The sequence below is a fragment of the Delphinus delphis genome, chromosome 6 (assembly GCF_949987515.2).
Source record: "Delphinus delphis chromosome 6, mDelDel1.2, whole genome shotgun sequence".
Lineage (NCBI taxonomy): Eukaryota > Metazoa > Chordata > Mammalia > Artiodactyla > Delphinidae > Delphinus > Delphinus delphis.
In genome coordinates this window covers 63,409,596-63,431,929 of record NC_082688.1, presented here as the reverse complement: position 1 = coordinate 63,431,929, position 22,334 = coordinate 63,409,596, and the positions used below count along the sequence as shown (strand labels likewise).

Sequence of the window (22,334 nt, the reverse complement as noted above, 5' to 3'; positions counted from 1 at the left end):
TTTTTAATCTCTGCTCTAAATATTCACTTTTCTTAGTAATTGAGATAAAACTATGTTTTCTTTATTAAAATATATTATAATACTTTGAAAGTTATTTTGGTTTGAATTTGGCAATGGCCTATTTTTCATGGTTGATCTTAAGAATAAAGGATCAATAACCTAAGTTTTTAGGAAAAAAATCTAAAAACAATAAATGCTGGAAAGGGTGTGGTGAAAAGGGAACCCTCCTACACTGTTGGTGGGAATGTAAATTGATACAACCACTATGGAAAACAGTATGGAGGTTCCGTAAAAAACTACAAATAGAACTACCATATGACCCAGCAATCCCACTACTGGGCATATACCCTGAGAAAACCATAATTCAAAAAGAGACATGGACCACAATGTTCAATGCAGCACTATTTACAATAGCCGGGACATGGAACCAAGCTAAATGTCCATCGACAGATGAATGAATAAAGAAGATGTGGCACATATACACAATGGAATATTACTCAGCCATAAAAAGAAACGAAATTGAGTTATTTGTAGTGAGGTGGACAGACCTAGAGTCTGTCATACAGAGTGAAGTAAGTCAGAAAGAGAAAAGCAAATACCATGTGCTAACACATATATATGGAATCTAAAAAAAAAAAACAAAATGGTTCTAATGAACCTACTTGCAGGGCAGGAATAAAGATGTAGACAGAGAATGGACTTGAGGACACGGGGTAGGAGGGGGAAGCTGGGGCAAAGTGAGAGTAGCATTGATGTATATGCACTACCGAATGTAAAATAGTTAGCTAGTGGGAAGCAGCAGCATGATCTCCCTCTGCTTGGCGATGACCTAGAGAGGTGGGATAGGGAGGATGGGAGGGAGGCCCATAAGGGAGGGGATATGGGGACATATGTATGCATATGGCTGATTCACTTTGTTGTACAATAGAAACTAACACAGTATTGTGATGCAATTATACTCCAATAAAGATCTATTTTAAAAAAAGGATATATGAAATAATTTGTAATCAGTAAAGTACTGTAAAATTTTTAATATTATTAAATATAGGGTTGTTACTAATAATTACTATTTTATAAGTGTCTTCTAAATGCCAGCCACTAAGTGCATGAGCTTTACTTTTAATAACTCATGTAATCCTCTCAACCACTCCCCTTTTTATTATTTCCATTTTACAGATGATTAAACTGAGTTTAGGAAGGTTAAGGAGTTTACTTATCTTTGAATTGACATGAAGGGATTACATTTTTAATGGCAAGTGCCGTACCAACGAATGTTATTCATATTGATAATAATTATGAGTCAGGTACAATCGACAACAATTTTTAAATTTGTATACCTATCACATTAAGAATTCACTTTTTAGTACTGAAAATAGTGTTCTACTACTGGAAATATATTTCAACATGTAAATATAATAAACACATTTGTTAGACAGGTACAGTTCTGATATATTATAGTAAATGTTACATACAACTAGAAATGTCTGCTACTCCTATTGATGTCTTAAATACTCACCATTATTTCAAAGTGGTTCTGAGATACTGTTACTTGTGTTTGCGGAAATTTCCACAGTAAGAATATTCTCAGATTATGTATTTTCAGATGCTACACATCTTTCTGGAAATCCCATTAACATTCACTCTTGTCATATTTTAACAGCAAAAGACCCAAAACTATATCCATAGATGAAAATATGGAACCAAGTCCTACAGGAGACTTTTATCCCTCTCCGAATTCACCAGCTGCTGGAAGTCGAACATGGCATGAAAGAGATCAAGGTGAGTAATAAGGCGTTGCCTCTAGGAACAGTAGAGTAAAATGTCAGCTCCTTTCACAAATTTCATTTAGTCAAAATTTCATAATTGAATCAATATGGATTATATTTTTTTCATGAAATGATTGCAATAAAATTATTTTTAAGGTCATGTACTAGTCAAATCTTGTTAAAGTGAAGTTACAAAATTCCCATATTTTTATGTGTTTATTAAACTTTTTTTTTAGACAAAATGATCTTTTTAGAACCCTCAATGTGTCTGTGACTGATGACGACCAGGCTACATTAGTTGGCTGGATTGTAGCAGAAGCACAAGTTCTGATTCAGTCAAATCAATCCGCTCCTCTTAATGGGGTATTTTAAGGAGGAGCCAGGCTTTAAGCGGTTCGCAGGTACTAGTTACTGAAAGTTCCCATTTAACGGAAGCCATACTTCCTTTTGGAAGTAGGTACAACATGAACAATAAATAAATGTAATGTAAGACACTTGGTGTCTGAGTCAATCTAGTTATTCTATCTAGATAAAACTATAACCCAGTTCTAGGGCAGCTCTAGGGAAAAATATAACTTTAAGAAATAGGTATTATTTGGCTCTCTGAATTCATACTTTGCTCTTTTTCATTCTTAAAATCTATTGGATTAAATATACTTCATCCGACATACTCATGCCTTTTTGCCACAGAAGGAGATTATTAAACATGGAAACAAAGATTAGCTAACAATTTTTGTTGGTATGTATGCAAATATGACATATCAGCAGCACAAAATGTATTTGAAAATTCTTTTAGATAAAATTCTCCATTTTATTAAAAATGTAAAAAAAAAAAAAAATAGAGCTCATTCTCAATGTTTTTTAGCCCATGACTTGGGCGTGTGTCTCTGAGGCTTGAGGAGCTGCATGTCCAGTAATCTCAGGAGACCAAATAGCTCTGAAGCTTAGCAGTTAAAGCCAAAGTTCAGGACTCCTTTTCTGCTGCTCCATGTTTTCCTACCGAGTGCCATAGCATTTAAAGAAGGGTGAAACATCTTCATGGAGGAATTGACATTGAGTCAGATGGGTCTCCTTTAGCATGCTGAGATTTTTAACTAGTAAAGAAGGGGACAGTGTGGGCACAGACAAAAGCACAGGCAAGCATTGAGGTGGGGAAGTAAATTTCTGAATGGCCATGTATGAGCCCTGTGGTGGGAGGCTGTGTGTGTGGATGGAAATAAAGGGAGATCGTTTTAAGGAAGGATTTGAAAATCAGCTGGAGAGTTTGGGCTCTGAGATCTCACTCCACCTCCCAAATCTATTCTTTAGACAGAACCATCTTTTAAAACATAATAATGTCATATCACTCCCCTACTTCAGTCACATCCTGCTTCTCTTAGGAGAAGCTCAGAATTCCTTCCTGTGATCCACGGACCTTTATCTTGTCCTCTGGCCTCTTGACCACTGCTCCAGCCTCAGCAGGGGCCGTCTGCTTCCTTCTTGCACTTGAGCCTACTGCTTTGTTTAGATTTGGAAATGCAATACCGAAGACCTTCATATAAGCCATGCCCTCTGGAGGGCTCCTCTTCTGTCTCTTCTTCTGGCAAATTCTTGGTCAGTTTTCAGGTCCCAGCCTAAATTGAGGAATTTCAATCTAAATCAGGTCTTTACCTCTTGACACCTTGTATTGTTCCTTCATTGTGCTTATAATATAGTTCCTTCATTGTGCTTATAAAATAGTTCCGTATTTGTTTATGGGATTAATTGTCTCAATCTGTCTATACTATGAGGGCGGGGACTTTATCTGTTTGGCTACTGTGTAACCAGCTCCTGGGAACCATGCACAACACTTAGTGCTTAGTAGGGGCAAATAAATATTTGTTGGCTACATGAACCATTGATAGGCAGAACACCAGTTTCATTAGCAAAGGCAGGAAATAACAGGGACTTAACCAGACTTGCAGAAGTAAGAATAAAAACAAAACCCTCAACCCTTTATATTTTATTGCTTGTTTTACTGACATTGTCAGCTTTTTCTAAACAAAGCCATATTTTCCTCATCGGAAAATTGTTCTGGAAAAGATTCTAATGGTAATAACATTAACATTGTGAATGTGTGGCAATGGAAGTGTTGTGCAGAAGTGTAGGTGTTCTTTATTATAGAGAGTGTCACTCTGTAAGAATTGATTCCTCTTTCAGCCTATTGAATAAAGCCAATCTCAAATCGTATTATAAAACATTTTTGAAAAGTAGAAGGGAAACTGTCATTCTTTTTTTGTAAAATTGTTGTATTGTCTTGGTGATTTTCTTTTGTCAAGATGACTGTAATTATTGGAGAAGTCTGTAAAGGAATATTAAGAGTAAGAAAGAATGATCCATTTTCATGTGTGCTTAGAAAAAAATAGTCTGTCACTTGAATTCTGAAGACTGAAGATTTTGTAATGTGCACAGTAAGCCCTTGTGGGAAGAAGACTTCAACTACAATGAAAACATGAGGGCAGGACAGTACTATCTTTATAAATTTGCTAAGCCAAATGCAGTCCTTCTGTTTGATGAAAATTGCTTTCTTTAAACCTGCAAAGTAAAATGCCCTGGTTGTTCTTGTCCATCTTCAAATGTTCTTTAGACATGCTTGCCTGTCATGAAGGGAGTTTTCTAAAGGGCATATTGAGTACCACTCGATACCGTAATAGCTTTAGTACATGTCTAAAAATCCCTGCGCTAATTGTATGCAATAACTACTTACTGGTTGCTTAAAATATATTTGTGCTTATAACTGGCAGAAATGTTTAAAATTCACTGTTAATTATTTCCTGGGTCTGCCTTAGTTATTTGTGTTAACTTTGCATTAACATCTACTTTTTCCATAACCCTTAACAAAACTGAGCGAAATATGCGAATCCAAAATAACAAAATTACGGAGAGTATGTGGCATTCCACCTTCCCTTATAATCTGAACCACAAACCTAAACCTTTGAGATTTATTCCAAGTAGGCAAAAATAAAGAATATAGTGTAACTAAATGATTATACTCATTTCATTTAAAAAATTAGGCAACGTTTTAATACAAAATCTAGATTCATGCAGTGACAAATATTCCTGTATTTTAATAATTTAATGAAAAAAGTGTTTTTATTTTAGCATACTATAGACATAATTATATCTTTATGGCTTTTCAAAGCACAAAAAAGTTACAATTTCCTAGACATAAAAGAGTTGTAATTTTAATTTTGTAGAATATAGACATGAACATTTTCAAACTGAACACTGCTTAATAGGATTAAACATTTCATAGGAATCTTTATAATTTGCTTAAATTTCTTCTGATAAATAGTGATAGAAATTAAATTTGTTAGAATCTACATTACATAATGTTTATGTTTTAACTTTATATTCTTTGATACATAAAGGAAGAAAAAGAAAACTGGGCCAGTAACAAAGGGATATACAGCAGCTGTTACATTCTTTCCTAGATTCTAGAATATTTTTTTCTTGCTTAGTCTCTTTGATGAATTCCCTAGTCTTAAACCTCATGACTGGTTCTACCTCTATTGAAAACTTTGTTTTTTGGATACTGCTTTCCATCATTTTAATGGTTAAATGAATAGAACCAGGATAGCTTATCAATTTGCATGTTGAAAATTTCTTTTATTATTCTAATACTTACCCCACAAAATATTCCATCTGAGAGCTTGTCTACCTTAAATTTTTTCCCACCTGAGCCAGTTCACAGACTAAATTCCTCATTGATATAATTCTCTTGAAATCACTACAGTAGTCCTTTGTAACTTCTGATGTAAGAGGAAAAATAGAGGCAGGTCTTGGTTTTTCCTCAAAGTTACTTTCTTGGGACTAAAGCTTGTAGTATTTTTGTGGCTGGAAATTTAACAGACTAGTAATTGGTATGCTTGAACATTTGAAACAATTCTTTGTTAGTATCACTTTCTCTCTGCCATTCTAATAGTCCCCGAGCCATCTAAGCTTGAATATAAAACTCCTAAAACGCTATTTAATAGACGTTTAGTGATATGGTAAATATATTTGTAATATACAGCTGGGCTTTCTAAATGGAAAATTTAACAGCTTCTTAGTCTAATGAGTATTTAAACAACTTGTAATCTTAGATAAAATGTAAATTCAGAAAGACTTTTAATGCAGTAAAATTTTATTAGTTCCTACACATTTAGAATTGCGATAATTGAACTAAATTAACATTTATCAAATGCCTGTTATTTGCCAGGACTTTTTCTAGGCATTGGGCACATAAATATGAATACATTAAATTTCTAGCCCATGACCGGCTGAACAGAAATATAAATTTTTATTATTTATGAAAAAAGTTTCTTCACAGAAAATAAATAATGTAAATCAGGTTATGAGGGGACCGTCTCCGTGCCCAACTTACTTTTAAGCATTGTGAGAAATAAATCTTTACACAAAAATCAATAAATTGGTATGTTAGCAAAAAGTAGCACTACTTAGAGGTGTATTGGAATGTAATTACAATTTTAAGAGTAGTTTAAAAATTTATACTGGACTCTCAAATAGGCAATATTTAGGCATCGCATTCTGGTTGCTATAGGTAGCAGAAAAAAGCACTATTTAAAAAAATTTACAGTTCTGTCGTACAAATAAGTCTTCAGCTAGTTTTTCTGAAGTTTTAATATATTTCTAAGCCCTAGAGATTTATTTGTGATAAATTTGCAAATGTTCTCATTAGTAATAGATTCTTATATGTTGTGCTCAATTTTAATCTGAACTTTATAGAGTTCTGTAAGGATATGGTATTAAATAAATAATGAATTAAGCCAAAGGGCTCAAGGGGACACTGGGGGCTAAAGAGTAATAATGCCAGCTTAGTATCATGCATTTAATCAAGTATAGGAAATAAATAACAGTCAGTAGAGTGTGGTGACACTGATAGAACCGGACTCAGAGACCAGCCTTTCGTAAGTTAAAAAATGCTAGATACAAGAGCATTCAACCAAGTTTGGAAATTTTTATTTAAACAAAAATTTAAACTTTTTTATTCATAAGTGAGTTTGTAGAATATTTAATATACTACTGTGTGCTGTGAATGTGAATATCCATGAGTGGATATTGACTGAATATGTATTAAGTTTGCGACTTCAGAACCTTTTTTCCCCCATCTAAGAATCTATAGGGAGATTTAATTCTACTTTCAGACTTTGGAAAGCAGTGCTCTGTCCCAAACTACAGTCTGACAAATGATAAACTCTCAAGGTTTTTCTAGCTGTAGAAGTTGGGTGAATGAGCAGCTTTCACAAATAGTTGAGTAACTACTGACATTAAATGAAGTCCTAGAAAATGGCAAGAAAACAGCTTGGTAATCTCCTGGAAGAATGTTTAAGCTCCCTTTGGGGACCAGATAGAACACCAGCAGTTCCTTACATTCCTAGAGTTTGTATCACAAGGATTAAATATCAAATGTTCAAATATCAAATTTTGAACCAGACAGAATCAAAGATACAAGCGCTTTTGATGGATACATGTGAAGAGATGGCTTGAATTTAATGTTTAAGTACAATTAAGTTTTTTTGTTTAGCTTATTATTAAAAAATATATCAAAAATCAAGAACTTACAGTTCTTACAGAACTTGCAATGACTCTCCATATATTATGTTATCGGAGGCAAACTCTGGGGATGCCTTCATCGTAGTGTATTTCGTTCTCTTCGGCTACACTGCTGTAGTTGAAAAATCACATTATGAACATCTTTCAAACAGAAAGGAAGACAGTACGTTGTTGGTGAAGGCTTTCATCAGAATTCCTTACCTTGCCTACTAATTAACAGATGTTTGTGCTCTTTTCATGTGTTCTAATCAGGAAGAGCATTTTGGATGGGACGCAACCTGTGTACATGGCTAGAAGGGACAATGCTACTTACTAGGGGAAAGTGATACTCATATTTCTGTCCTCTGGAGGCTTAATGATTTGAAAATACAGCATTTTGTAGAAAAACCATCGTGGATAATTAGTTTGAAAAAAATAACAACTTGCTGTGTGACACTGGCTCTCTAGATGGGTAGAACACAGTCTAAATTAGGAAAGTGGAAAATCCATGGGAGACAGTGTGCTTCGTTATCATAGTGTACAATGAAAAGTTTCTTAGAGTGGTAAAAGGTTTTATTTCAAATCCATTTACACATTAATTTCCTATTTAAGTTTATTTTGAAGTAATTTGGAAAGCCAGTTTCTTTCGAGTTATTATACCACCAATATCATATACAATAAGAAGTTGATTTTTCAGGGATAGAACACAGATTATTAGAAGCCTTAGGGGAGACATAGTTCAAGCTCCTTATCTGACAGATAAGCAATCTAAGTATCAGAGAGGCTGTCTCATCCATAGCGTCCAGATAATTAAGAGCAGAGCCTAGGTCTTCTTTTTCAAAGCCTGATACATATATTTTTGTATTTTTCTGTTATCCTGCAACCCACCTAGGGGAAGCAATATATAAACTTACCTACATAGGGAGAAATGGACTAGGAGAATTTGAACACTGCTTAACAAGTCTTGGCAGGCGGACAGTTCTAGGGAGCTTCATGGAAGATTCTGTTAGACCTTGTAGAACTAGAATAAGTGTAGAGGTGAATTTATGAGTTTTCAGGTCTGGAAGAATTGTCAAAACAAAATTTTAAGATGGTAAAATTGTGTATCTTCTTTTTTAAAAAATCAACCTCTTAATATTTGTGCCATGATTAAGTTTTTGAACTAAAAAAAAGGGAGACATGAGTGCTTTTGATGGATAAATGTGGAGAAGAGCTGGTTTGGATGGAATGTTTAAGCACGATATTTAAAGTTTTAAAAAGCTTTTTGTTATAGAGAAAGTCAAAAATAGAAAGAATCATAAAGTGAACTTCCATGTACCATTTTTTAGCTTTAACTGTTATCAATATTTTGCCCATCTTGTTTTATTCAGTATCTTCCAGTTTTTTAAGTATTTTAAAGTAAATCCCAGATAATGTGTCATTTTACTTATAAATACTTAAGTTTCTAATAGACAATGATTATCATTTTTAATACAACTCAATACCATTATTAATTTAACAAATATAACAATAATTCCTTAATATATACTGTATAACCCATGTGCAAATTCCCCAGAATATCGTATAGGTTGTTTTGTTTAAATGAAGGTCCCAAACAGATCCAATACCATATTTGTATTTTCAACTTGTCTTTAACCTATAATAGTTCTATTAACTATTTTTATATTTACTCACTTTTGTATATCATTTATTTGTTGAATAAACCACATAAATTTAAATCTTTTCGTTCAACAAATACATTCAAATTGAGGAAAACCAGACCCTCCTTCCATTTGTGGCTACCATCTATTGAGCACTTACTCCCTTCCAGGATTGAGCTAAGACTTTACATATATTTTTCTTTTCAATCCTATTTAAAAACAAACAAACGTTTTACAGCTCATTAAGCTCATCACTACAGTGGTTAAGAAATTTGACATAGATACACAGATAACTAGCATTGATAGAATGGGAGCCCTTGTCTCTTCCACTCCAGAATCCACGCTCATTATTACTGTATATACTGCCTTCCAAAGAAGTCATTGTCATGCTATGTTCGTGGTTTTGCAAACTAGTTACAAAACCTCTATGACAGTTTTTTTTTTCCTAACACATATGAAACTTTACTACAAATAAATACATCTAATAGCAGAAGGGTTCACAGACTCCAGGAATTCATGAGTGCAGTTCTTGGGATGGACTCAGGTTAAGAATCTCTTTTCCTTTTAATAATAAGATGTTAATAAATAATCCTAAAGTCTAGAATGTCTTTAGTTGAGGTGTGTGATATACATTCAGTTTAAATTGAGCTATGTGTGTCAAAATATAAAAATTATATATTTATTGCTGTATATATTTTTTTCTTTTCTATTCTAATTTTTTGCCATATGCCTAGAGCACTATAATGGTGATCAGGAAACTATCAATATAAATAGTGGTATGGCCTTAGAGCACTTAATGTCAGTAAACTGAGTTTTCTCATCTGTGAGATAAAGTTGGATAGTAAGGTTCCTTTGTGTTCTAATGTTCTGGATTTTAAATTAATTGAAGTCAGAGTATTTATAGATCTTTAATACTTGAGTCTTTGAGCTTTCATTAACATGAATCTTTTTGAAGACTCTGAACATTTTCCATTTCCTGAATTATTTTTTAGATGTTTATTTTAAATGCTCTTGTTGAATAACTTGATAATTGGCTGTTTAGGTGCTCGGAGGCATCATATGTTTTGCCTTATACCTGAGGAATGTGCAGTTCTTACAAATACAAGCCCTGTCCTGCACCATTCTGGTACAACAAATGATTGAGAGAGATTGAGTTATTATAACAGAACATTGTTATGGGATCTGTGTCTCCTACTTTGAAAATAAATGACTCAGCCAGACGGCAACATTGATATTTTCTCTAAATGACTAGGGATATAGCAATAGGAGACCATTATCCTGTGACAATATTCTGTTTCATTGACATTATCTCACAAATGTAATTGGTCCATTACCAAATAGAGGTTTTGTTACTGATCAATTTCACGTGATTTCTAAAACCATTAAGATAATAAATATGCCATCATAGTAATTTCATTGACAGGATGTTCTTTTTTTCTTCATTTACATTTGTTAAAGGAGAAATATAGATTTAGACTGAACTTAAAAACTACAACTTATACCAGTTTTGACTACTTTTCCATTAAAAGAAACGGAATATTGTGCAGAGTAATCATATTTGCATTGAGCTGCCAAAGTGACGACCTTAAAATTTTTTCATGATTTTTTTTTGTCTGCTACACTAAACCACATCAAATCATAATTGTTCCTAAGCAATTAGTTTACTACCTAAGTTTAATGATTTTATTTGAAATAAGTTCCAGATCATTTCCAGGACTTTCCTGGAAATCCACTAAAGTAACACATCAGTAAAATCAACCCTAACCATTACCAGCATGTATAATAACGGCATTAGTAACAACCTAAACCTTGAGATGTCTTGTAGCATAAATGTTGCTAAATGCATGGCTTTTCCCCAAATGTTCTCTAAAAAGTCATCTGTAATCTTGTTAAATTAGAACTCTTCCAGTATCTTTCTGACTTTTACAGTTAAGGTTACGGTATTGATTTTATTTTATAGTCCATGGCTCTCAGATGCTTAACACTAATAAGCCTCTATAGCCAAGAGGTTCTCCCCAGAGGCATGGCGAATAGCAGCTATTTACCTATGCCAATATTTAATAAGTATCTAAAATATACTCCACATCTTGCATAATTGTTTGGTGCTTTTCCTCCTTTCAAATTAGATTTTCTGACATTACTCAAGATACTTTATCATCGTCTGTCTGTTGAAATGAAATTGCTTAATGCACAAAAGTATTTTGAAGTGTTTTTTAAAAATAAGTTTTCATTTATTCAGTATTCACTCTTTTAGCATTGTTCTTCATTATTCAAGGCTTTTTTTTTTTTTTTAATGTCTCAGGAAGGTGTTCGTGAACTTCAAAGGGGTTTGAGCTTTAACTTGGTATTGGGTGTTGGTGTAGCCTGGAGACTTTTTTTTTTAAATAGAGCTGTGATAAACAGAGACTTGCAGAAACATGCTACTTACAGGCTTGGGTTGGAATATACTATATGGAGAGACTTAAATTATCACAAAAGGTTTTAAATTGCTCAAGGATGTAGTAATATGCTTGTGCAGTTAAGATTAAATAACTCAAAGATTAAAGTAAGAATTTTCGTATATTTAACACGAAGACTACCATATTTTCTGTTTTTTCCTTTGAAAAAGAACTGATTTCCTTAAAAGAAAAAAAGATTGAGAAATCTAATTGAAGATGATATCTTATCTCTTCTTAATGTAGCTTGCCGATTTTCTGAAGTTATTTTAGAGTGTGATACATATATATATATGGAGATACTTTCTTAACATGGCAGCTAATTATTTTTTGAATCATCTGGCATCATCATCAAACTACTGTAGTGGGATTAAGTCCATATGTCTTGTCATACCATTCAGAGCTTTTTGTTAACTTGGAGCGTGTAGGAAGGACTTATTCACATTTGCCACAGAATCATAAAATTTTACATCTAGAAGAGTCCTTAGAAACAGATATTCAGATATTTCTTTTCAATTGTATCCTCAAAAATATTGTTTTGCCTTTAGCCAACTAAATTGCAAACGTTACATTAAAGCGTTTCATTTTACATTTTTGTAGCATCCAGTATCTAAGACCAGTGAGGCATTTCCTTCTTAAAGCATAATGTCTGGCACAGTATCAAGATCCTGTGTTGTCCACCCATCACTGGGAACTATTTATAATAGTCTATGGACCTACAGGCAGTATTTTTTTCTCCAAATATATATTTTACCATTTTTTATTATAAAAGTAAAAATTATTTGTGGGGGATTTGAAAAACAAATGGTCAAATATAAATAAGAAAATTAAAGTCACCTGTAATTCTATCACATGGAGATAACTCACGTTAATATTTGGATATATTATATGCCAGTCTATTTTCTATATATTTTTTTCTATGCATATTCTATGTATTCTATGTCAAGTAAAATTTTTGCCCTAAATTGGGCTTATACAATATATGCTATTTTGTAAATTCTTTTCTGTTTGTTTTTTTTTTTTGGTCTTTTATTTATAATATAATAGCATGTTACAATGTCATTCAATTTCCACTTTGTAATGCTGCATAGTATGCCACCCTTTGGCTATACTATACAGTTTTGAAGGTCTGCTTTACTTGTGGGTGTTTAGATAGTTTCCAAGTTTTTGTATAGTTAATAAAGATACAGTGAACATCGTTGCATACAAATCTTTGTACTTAAATCTGATCATTTTGTTCCTGTCTAGTTCTATTCATTGTCCCCGGCACTAAGTCACCAAATACATAGATGCTCAATGAAATTTTGTTAAAGGAATAAATACATTCCTACTGTAGATTTCCTGAGTTAAATATTATGTCCATTTCTAAGGCTTTTGATAAATATTGGCACAAAATCTGGAAAGGTCTTATCAATTTATCTTCTCACTAGCAGTGCCTGAGTGGTTTGTTTAACTCCACCATCATATCCATACTACTTAGACACAGCACATGGCTCTATAAGCAATTTTGAAGCATGTCCTCTGAAATATATTTAAAGAACAGTGAATCTATGGCCTTGTGACTCTACCCATGCACCTCTTTTCTGTCATTTATATTTCACTTAAACCATTGGGCATCACAGTACATCTTTTCTTGCCAGGAGCTGAGAGAGCCCCATTTTATTGTGAAGGAAATGGGGAAATGCAGAGGGTACCTCAGGGAATATGCAAAGCTTTCAAGTAAAGACACCTACTTGGTCTCTCTCCTTTCTTGTCCTACAGACTCACTCCCTCGGGGCACTTCCCCACATAGGTTCCTTTTTTTTTTTTTTTTAACATCTTTATTGGAGTATAATTGCTTTACAATGGAGTGTTAGTTTCTGCTTTATAACAAAGTGAATCAGCTATACATATACATATATCCCCATATATCCTCCCTCTTGCATCTCCCTCCCACCCTCCCTATCCCACCCTCCCTATCCCACCCTTCTAGGTGGTCACAAAGCACCAAGCTGATCTATCTGTGTTATGCAGCTGCTTCCCACTAGCTATCTATTTTACATTTGGTAGTGTATATGTCCATGCTACTCTCTCACTTCGTCCCAGCTTACCCTTCCCCGTCCCCGTGTCCTCGAGTCCATTCTCTTTGTCTGCATCTTTATTCCTGTCCTGCCCCTAGGTTCTTCAGAACCATTTTTTTTTTCAGATACCATATATATGTGTTAGCATACGGTATTTGTTTTTCTCTTTCTGACTTAATTCACTCTGTATGACAGTCTCTAGGTCCCTCCACCTCACTACAAATGACCCAATTTCATTTCTTTTTATGGCTGAGTAGTATTACATTGTATATATGTGCCACATCTTCTTTATCCATTCATCTGGCGATGGACACTTAGGTTACGTCCATGTCCTGGCTATTGTAAATAGAGCTGCAATGAACATTGTGGTCCATGACTCTTTTTCAATTATGGTTTTCTCAGGGTATATGCCCAGTAGTGGGATTGCTGGGTCATATGGTAGTTCTATTTGTAGTTTTTTAAGGAACCTCCATACTGTTCTCCACAGTGGCTGTATCCCCACATGGGTCCTTTATCTACAGGTAAAACTTAGGAAAGTAAGGATCAGTATGGTTCTCCAAAGGGAAACAATAGAAATAAATCCATCAAAGCTCTGGGCCGGGATCTTCTGCACTTGGTAATTGCAGTATTTTTCATAACACTTATACAGTTATAAATAGCGTCTCCTCTAAATTTTCCTCTCCTGCACACAATTTACTGCCAGGCAAAAGCAGAGGAGGGGAAGCCTGGGTCTCTTTCAGTGCTCAGTCAGCAGAGTCATCCTCCCTGCCTTCTCCTTGTCCTCCAGGCACAGGGCCCAAGCTGTTTCCCTGTCTCAGGACTGACTCCGGATTTATGGCCTGAAGTACAAGTATCAGATTTCCAGCTCCTGAACTCATCCCACACACCAGCTTTCGTAGCCTCTCATTTATTATCTCATGTATTATAAAGAGCATTATTATTTTATACAGATGGGTCATTCCTTTTTCATGTTGTCATCCAGCTTTCACCCCAACATTTTAATGGAAAGCAGAAATTCCCCAGTTTAGCTAACGTTCACTTGTCAGTCTGTTTTGTGTTGCTTGACAGAGTTTCAAGGGAGTAACGGGAGTGTTAACCACCTTTGCCTTCTTCCAATGAGTTTGGTCTCTGAAGAGCTTTTCTATATCCAGAGTTTTTATAAATCTATAAAGCTCTTTAACATCTAGAGAAGCCTAAAACCTGTAAAAAATAAAGAAACTTGGAAAACTGTGAGGGGTATTAAGTTAGTAAGACTTGTCAATATAATAAAATCTTGTCAAATCCTAGTCACTGGACTCCCTAAGCTAAATGTTCCCACATATGCACTTTTCTTCTTTGATCTGTATCATGCTCATACCAAAGTTTCATTGCACCTTGAGTTTTTTCTGCAAAAAAAGAATCCTGTAACATCTGCTCAGCAGTTTGATAATGTAAAAAATAAGGAAGACATTTTTAACAATGATTATAGCTTTATAAGCACCTCGTAATAAAATATACCTTAACATTAAATACTGGAAAATAAGAGAAGTCGGCAAGTGGTGATTTGTATCAAGAGGGTTCTTTTAGACTTGTTTACAAGTATGACATGTAAATAAGAAAGACAACTTAGGAAGATGTAAAAATATTGGAATTTTAAAAGATTTTGAGGCAATTTGCTTCTTTGTTAACTAGATAGAAATATGTTTTTCTAAATCATAGGAATGGCACAGTTAATATATTTTGTTAGTGTTATGCTATGCTGAAAAGAACAGCTTCATAGAAATTCAAGAATTCTTGTGTGCTCTTACATAATTGATTTCAAATAGTTGTAAACTGTAAGTGTCATGTAGGGAAGAAGAAAAGGAATTTTTTTTTTTTAAAGAAAATGATGTGTTTTCTACGTAGGCGATAGACATTTGATTTGTAACCTTAATCCACTGAAGCATATTGGAAAAGCTAACATATTGCTCTCCTATATGTGAAAAAGGAGCAGGTGCCCCAGACAGGCAGGTGTTGAGGTAGCTGTTGGAGCTTGCCCTAGATCACTAGTTGACTTCAGTGAAGTTCTACTAACAGGTGGCTAACTGATTGGAGTGTCATGTGACATTTATCCCGGGAGCGACTTGGATGACAGGTTGCTACAGACTGAGGAAGGGGTCTTTGCTTTGATGAAGAAATTGCCAAAACTCATGTCTCATTAGTGTTTCCTAAGGTTCTTTGGAAGTGAACAACAGTTTAATTAAGGGCTGACGTAAACACGTTTCTGCACACTTTCCCTGCAGCCTTTTATCACATTAGAATTGATCAAAATTGTTGCCTTGGGCTGACTTGAACAGATATACATCTGGAGCGCCATTTGTGCAAGCTGCCGCCTAGTCGAGTACATACGCTGTGTTTCACAGCAATGCTCTTCCTTTGTGGATGAAATTACGTTGTTGGGAGATGAGTTGATCTAACTCTTTATTTGCTTAAGCCTTTATCTCTTTGAAGTGTTGCGGTGGAATGAATGACACATCAGGGCTTAGGATGTATGTATGTCAGAGTGCCAAAAAAACTTAAGAGTATGGCTAGTAAAAATTATGTGATAACTTGCTTTTGCAAAATACTTATTTAAAGGCATGCGTAAGTCTAAAGGAACTGACTTATATAAGTAACCTACATGAACTTTTTCTTACATGGTAGTTTTCTATTATGTATTTAACTACGCAATTGGTTTCTAAAGCCATAGCTAATTGTCCAATTATAAATCTAAACATGGGTGTAGACACTGAAGACGAGCACCATCAATGTGAATCTCCTTTAAAAAGACAGCGTCTCTAATTTTTGGCCATTAAGAAGAATCCTTTCTATAATCCAGTATTATCACACTTGCAGTTATTTAATGAATTTTTGTATTTAATGTCTGTCCTCTCTGCTGAACCGTAAGCATCACCAGGACACGGAGCAGGTTGTCTTGTTTAACATCTTGAACTTGATGCCTTTCCTTAGTTTCTCACACTTATTAGAAGCTCCGTGACTGATTTTGTATTCTCTCTTTGCTTTACATTCAGTTCCTTCTCATCTGGTGGTATCTATTCATGCATCATACATTTTAAGATAGACTGACTGTGGTTATTTCACTCATCCTACGCTACTGGTTATCATTCCCCCAGATAGCTTCTTTCACATGCAAGAGATTCTAAAATAAACTGCCTAGACGCAGTGTCTGCTCCACTTCTTCTACCTTCTTTTAATCCTAGATTTTAAAAAATTCTTTTCCTGAGTAGCATGATCTTGTCCTCCACATTTTTTTTTGTGCCCTTGATGAAATCATCTTCTGTAGGAGGTAAGCCATTAGTCAACTTTTTAAGCATACGTATAGACATGCTACGGATATAACAAGTACAAAATAATAATGAAAAAAAATCAAATAATATAAGACACAATCATAGGATCATTAAGGAAATCTAGACCGCCAAAATTCTTTAAGAGGGATTACTTAAAGAGAAAGTAAGTCAAGTTGGTTCAGTGGATAAAATATTGTTCTATAAATGGAATAAGAGGGCAGAAAAACAATTTTCTAGCCCAAGAGACCGTCCTATGCTAGGAAAGGCACAGAGTTAGAAGCACATCCCTTCGGGCCCCCCTTCTCCTCCAGGAGGCCATAAACAAATTAGCTTAAAGTTTAAATAAAACAGAATGATAAGGAAAGATTAAAGTAAAAATGTGGTACCATGCTAGATGTTAGGATGAAGGAGGTATCATCTGAAGGAGATGATTCCAACTACTGTTTTTATGATGAACCACGACGAGGAATGTTTAAGAAAGAGAAGAGACAGGAAATTCTTGATGTAACCATTTAATCAAATGGGCCGAGTTGGGGAATGGAAAAAAATAGAGCTTTTGGAAAGTTTTCCCTTTGGGAGTCAATTCATTTATATAGTGCTGCTTTCCAAATCACATTTAAATTTCTTTGCCTGATTTCAAGCCTTCACTGTCCTCTGCTTCCCTCTCCTCCACCACCAGCAGCTCCTGCCTCCTTCCCACCAGTAAAAACACCAGCTAATCCTTTTCTTATCATCTGGCTTCTCTCTGCAACTTCTTTATTTCCTGTATTCCTCAACTTATGCATTGATAGTATGTATTATTATTCAACTTATTGTATATTTATATATTATTCAGCTTTATTATTATTCAACTTATTTTCAACGTAATCTTTTTATGTATGATTCTTCCTGCTTGAAGGACATTAGATTGTGAAAAGCATGACATTTGTTTTTCTCCACAGAAAGGTCACGTAAAAACATCTTTCCATCTATCCACTCCTCAAACATGTTTTTTCTGTAGCATACTAGAGCATTAAAAATAGCAACGATATCATTTTTCAGTTTGGCATGAGGTCTATTGGACTTCAGACATTCAAAATAAAATTAAAATAAAAACAATGCGAGCTTGATTCATGCTTAAAATGCAATAGCTAGAAACTCTACCCTTATTTCTCCCAGATAATTGACCTTTTACTTTTATTCTCTCTTCAAGCCAGAGAGTTTTTTTTGTTTTCTTTGTGAGGGGGTAGGGGGCTCATTTTGTGTCACCTTAAGTACTTAGTGCCTTGTACAGGCTGTATAGCAGTATATTTTTATTGATTAATGAGCCCAAGGTTAATTTCATTTAGTGGGAAAACAAAGGCAGTTAAGCCTACTTTTTAATACTGCCATTCTTTATCTGTTTCTTAAAAAAACTGTTTCACTATGGACAGTGGACCTTCCCATTCTTATTTTTACTTACTTTAAGCTAATTTTGTTGTTTAAAAAGAAGGCAGTTTATGGTGCCTTTTACAATTTGAAGAGTGAATTTTATTTTGTTTCTGCAGTGTTGGCCTCTATAATTCCCCTGTGTGTTTTGAACGTAAAGGTACCATTATTATTCAGTGTATGCCTAAAGAGAACTAGAAAATAAATGGACCTGTAATAATTACCCAGTAAAGCCAAGTGTATCATTTTGACTAAGAAAATGCAAAGGCTTCGTTTCTCAAAAATTACATAATCATCTATATTGTTGAATTTCTCTGTACAAACACCCCTGATTTATATGCCCTTTATGAAAAGAGACTCATGTGAATTCGCCTGGGTTTAATGAAAATTCTGAAATAGTTGTAGTAGTTGCAATAGCCTTGGTTGATCTTCTCCAGAAATGACATAACTAGAATGACACTCATTCTGCTTCCCAAACTCTGGTCATATTTAATTGTTTTTAAATGATGTATAGTATATGCTTTATTACTTATACTGTGGAGTCTTTAGGAACTCGTTTACCCATGTTAATTTAATTCAAAATTTATATTGAAGCACAAGTAAAGCATAAGAGTGTCAATAGAAACTTACCAGTTTCTAAGAGTTAATTTTAAATTAAAAATTTGGAATGGAAACTTATTACATCATCTATAAAGTGAGGGACGTTATAGAGGTTCTTTCCACCTCTGACAATCTATATGTCTGTGATTAACTTGCAGCAGGCCAAAACCTATATTTGTGTATTACCTTTTTTTAAAAAAAATTAATTTATTTTATTTGTTGCTGCATGGGCTTTCTCTAGTTGTGTCGTGTGGGCTTCTCATGGCGGTGGCTTCTCTTGTTGCTATGGGCTCTAGGCGCACGGGCTTCAGTAGTTGTGGCTCAGTGGATTAGTTGCTCCGCTGCATGTGGGATTTTCCCGCACCGGTGCTCGAACCCATGTGCCCTGCATTGGCAGGTGGATTTCTTAACCACTGCACCACCATGGAAGGCCCTGTGTATTACCTTTTAAAATCACATAGCTCTTAAGTGGAGTCAAATATTATTTTTGGCATTTTTAAGGTAACTTAGCTGAAATGAACTTCCTTTGTCTATTTTTTAAATGGTTGAAAAAGTTTCTTTTTTTTTATGTACCAGCATTAGTTGCTGTGGTTTTGTTAGTAAAAGTTTCTTTCCTTTTTTTTTTCTTTTTGAGAAAGATGTAAGGAAATGGTACACTCATCAAAGTTCTGATAGGTTAGTGAGAGCCAGTTAGTCACAAATTGTAGCTTACAGCTACAAGTACGCCTGTCATTTTTTTGTAGACTGTGATGTCTACTGTAGTTACAGTAGCATATGTATTCTTTACATGCCAGTGTGCTGAAAACATATTTAATTTTATTGGATGCCTTTACCAGAGCTTAGGTAATTTTTTAAATGGTAAAACAATGATAACTAGTTTCTTATCTTAATAGCACCATGAAGTTTTTTTTCTCATGTCAAAAAAAAGTTCTTAATTAAAAATGCAAATTGTATATATATATTTTATGTGTGATAAAGTCTTGGGTTTTTTTTCTTTTAATAAAATTTTCTCCTTTTATGAGGAGAAATATGAAAATATTTCTTAAACTGAAATATTTATAGGTGAAATTATATGATGCCTGGGATTTGCTTCAAAGTAATGCAGGGGGAGGGAGTATAGATGGGGTAAAGATGAAATAACTGAATAATTGAAGAAGCTGAGTGATGAGTACTGGAGAAGAATCCATTATTATTCTGTCTACCTGTGTATATATTTAAAGTTTCTGATAATAGAAATCTAAACTTCATGGCTCATGTGATTTTTGGAACATTTTACTATACATTTATAAACCTCTGTAAAAATCAGCATTACTCTGGGTGTTGGAAAAAGGGCACATCTCTCCTTACCAACTGGGGTTCCCTCCTGAATTCCGTATTCCAACTAGCTGTATGGTACAGTCTCGTGGTCACCCAAGATGATGACTTTCTAAATTAGTTATTTATGGAATTGGGTTAATTCTGTTGAAATATCTATTATTGCATTAGCTCTATCTCTACTCTTATTTCAAGTCTCATATCTGTCTTTTGGCAGTATTAAATATTTGTGGGATGAATGAGTGAATGAAGCCCTGAATACTTCTCCTGTCACAGCTCTTTTTATAATTCCTTTTTAACTTGTCTGTATCCCGTCTAGATTTCAGGTTTTATAGGGGCTGAAGCCAAATCTAGGTCACAGTTGTGTCCCCAGTATCTGGTGCAGAGTCTGGCTATACTAGACCTTCAGTAAATATCTATGGAATGAATGTAGTAATTAATCTATCTTCTTAAGTAGTATCCAGGATTACTGTCTTTATTTCAGCTAATTCATCCTCCATGTAGTTTCTGGAGGGATTGCTCTACACAGCAAATATGATCCTATTTTGCCCATCAATAGTGTTTTCTTATCAGGGTAAGCATTCAGACACTTATACATGAAATCTGAGACCCCTCATTGTGTGGGTCCTGCCAGCTGTTCGCTCCCTCTCTCATCTTTGTACTTCACCACTCCACAGACTATGTGTAGTACTTACATATTTTATGCCCCCCTCCTTTGGAACATTTCCTCCTTCTGGGAATGTCACCCCCATCCATGTTTTATTTATTTTTTTATTTTTTATTTTTTATTTTTTTCATGTTTTAAACATGGTGTCACTGGGGGTACCATCCTTAACCTGGGGAAGCTGAGGTGATCACTGCCCCTGTGCAGTGAGGCTGGAGAAGTAGCAGCAAACACCACAGCACCTCTGCTCTCAACACACTTTCTCCTTCTCAACTGTTGACAACCATTTTCTTCTTACCATTTTTCTCTTCGCTGACCGTGAATATCCCTACAGCAGCAATTACTTTTTTATTTTTTGTAACATCCTCCCTTTACCTGGCAAATAGAGGAACCCAATAAATATTTGCAGAATGAACATATTAAGGAATGTCTTTTTTGCCAAACAAGTAATGAGTTTTCCATAAAAGATGTTAAATCAGTGATAGATTATACTTACCAGCATACTCAAGGCTTGTTTTTCACATTTGCACCAGGTTTTCTCTATTTTTTAGGTCGGACAAAAGACAAACCCCTGAATTGTATACATTTAAGAATGAAATGCTGAGGTTAAAAAAGACCTTGATGTGAACCAAGGGACCGAGGGAAACGTGATGCTTAGTTGTTCAGAAGTTCAAAGTTTATTTAGTGGTCAGAATAATTCCGATGGTACTGTTAATGAAGCCTTGGGTTAGCTTCAGTGGAGATTGTTTCTGACAGATATTTCAAAGCTCCAACGTAGCTGGGTCTTTGACCCTCATTTTGTATTTTGTAAAAGAGCAAAAAGTACAAAAATCATAAAATGTTGGAAAATGAGATCTCTTACTAGGTTGATGTGAACCTTGTAGCTTAAGAAAGTTAAGTAAAGCTTGGGCTTTCCTCTCTTTCTCGGCAGATATGTCTTCTCCGACTACTATGAAGAAGCCTGAAAAGCCATTGTTCAGCTCTACATCTCCACAAGATTCCTCCCCAAGATTGAGCACTTTCCCCCAGCACCACCATCCCGGAATACCTGGAGTTGCACACAGTGGTAAGGAGTTTCAAGCGTAGAAGAGAAACCTCTCTCTTGTTCGCAGAGCCTAAACCCTCAAGGATGGATCAAAACTCTATCCTTATAGCTAAGGTGACCTATTTTCTCAACCAAAGAGGGAGGGTCGTAATCTGATCCAAAAAATTTTTATTAATATTTGAGGAAAGAATTTAAAGCCATACAATTAAATAGCATCTACATAATGTATTTTTAAATTGCCTGTATTGGAAAGATTACAATCACAAAAGATAAGAAAATATATAGTTATCTTAACAGTAGTTTCCAGGTTGGTCCTAATTTTATATATTTTACTAAAGAGAAAGATGGAGTTTCAAGTATGCTGCTGAGTTAGAGTATTTCCATCAGCATTGATATATAGACACTATTTCCATAGATACTATTTTCTCTACAGAAATCAATATTTTAGCTACTTATTTGGGAGTAAAATTAATCAGAAAAATAAAAGAAGTACTTTTCTTTGACAATTATTTCATATACATAAATCCTTCCTGTGGGCTAGTACA

At 34.6% G+C, this 22,334-nt stretch overlaps 1 protein-coding gene across 8 annotated transcripts in view; it reads left to right on the top strand.

The window, feature by feature from the left end:
* The window catches only part of NFIB (nuclear factor I B), a 230,547-nt gene that overhangs the window by 172,559 nt on the left and 35,654 nt on the right, over positions 1-22,334 (top strand). For all 8 annotated transcript variants that reach the window (XM_060014760.2, XM_060014758.2, XM_060014754.2 and 5 more), the window contains 2 exons: positions 1,661-1,779; positions 21,676-21,810. In XM_060014760.2, coding sequence (XP_059870743.1) covers positions 1,661-1,779; positions 21,676-21,810 — 254 coding nt within the window. The remainder of the gene's footprint in view (positions 1-1,660; positions 1,780-21,675; positions 21,811-22,334) is intronic.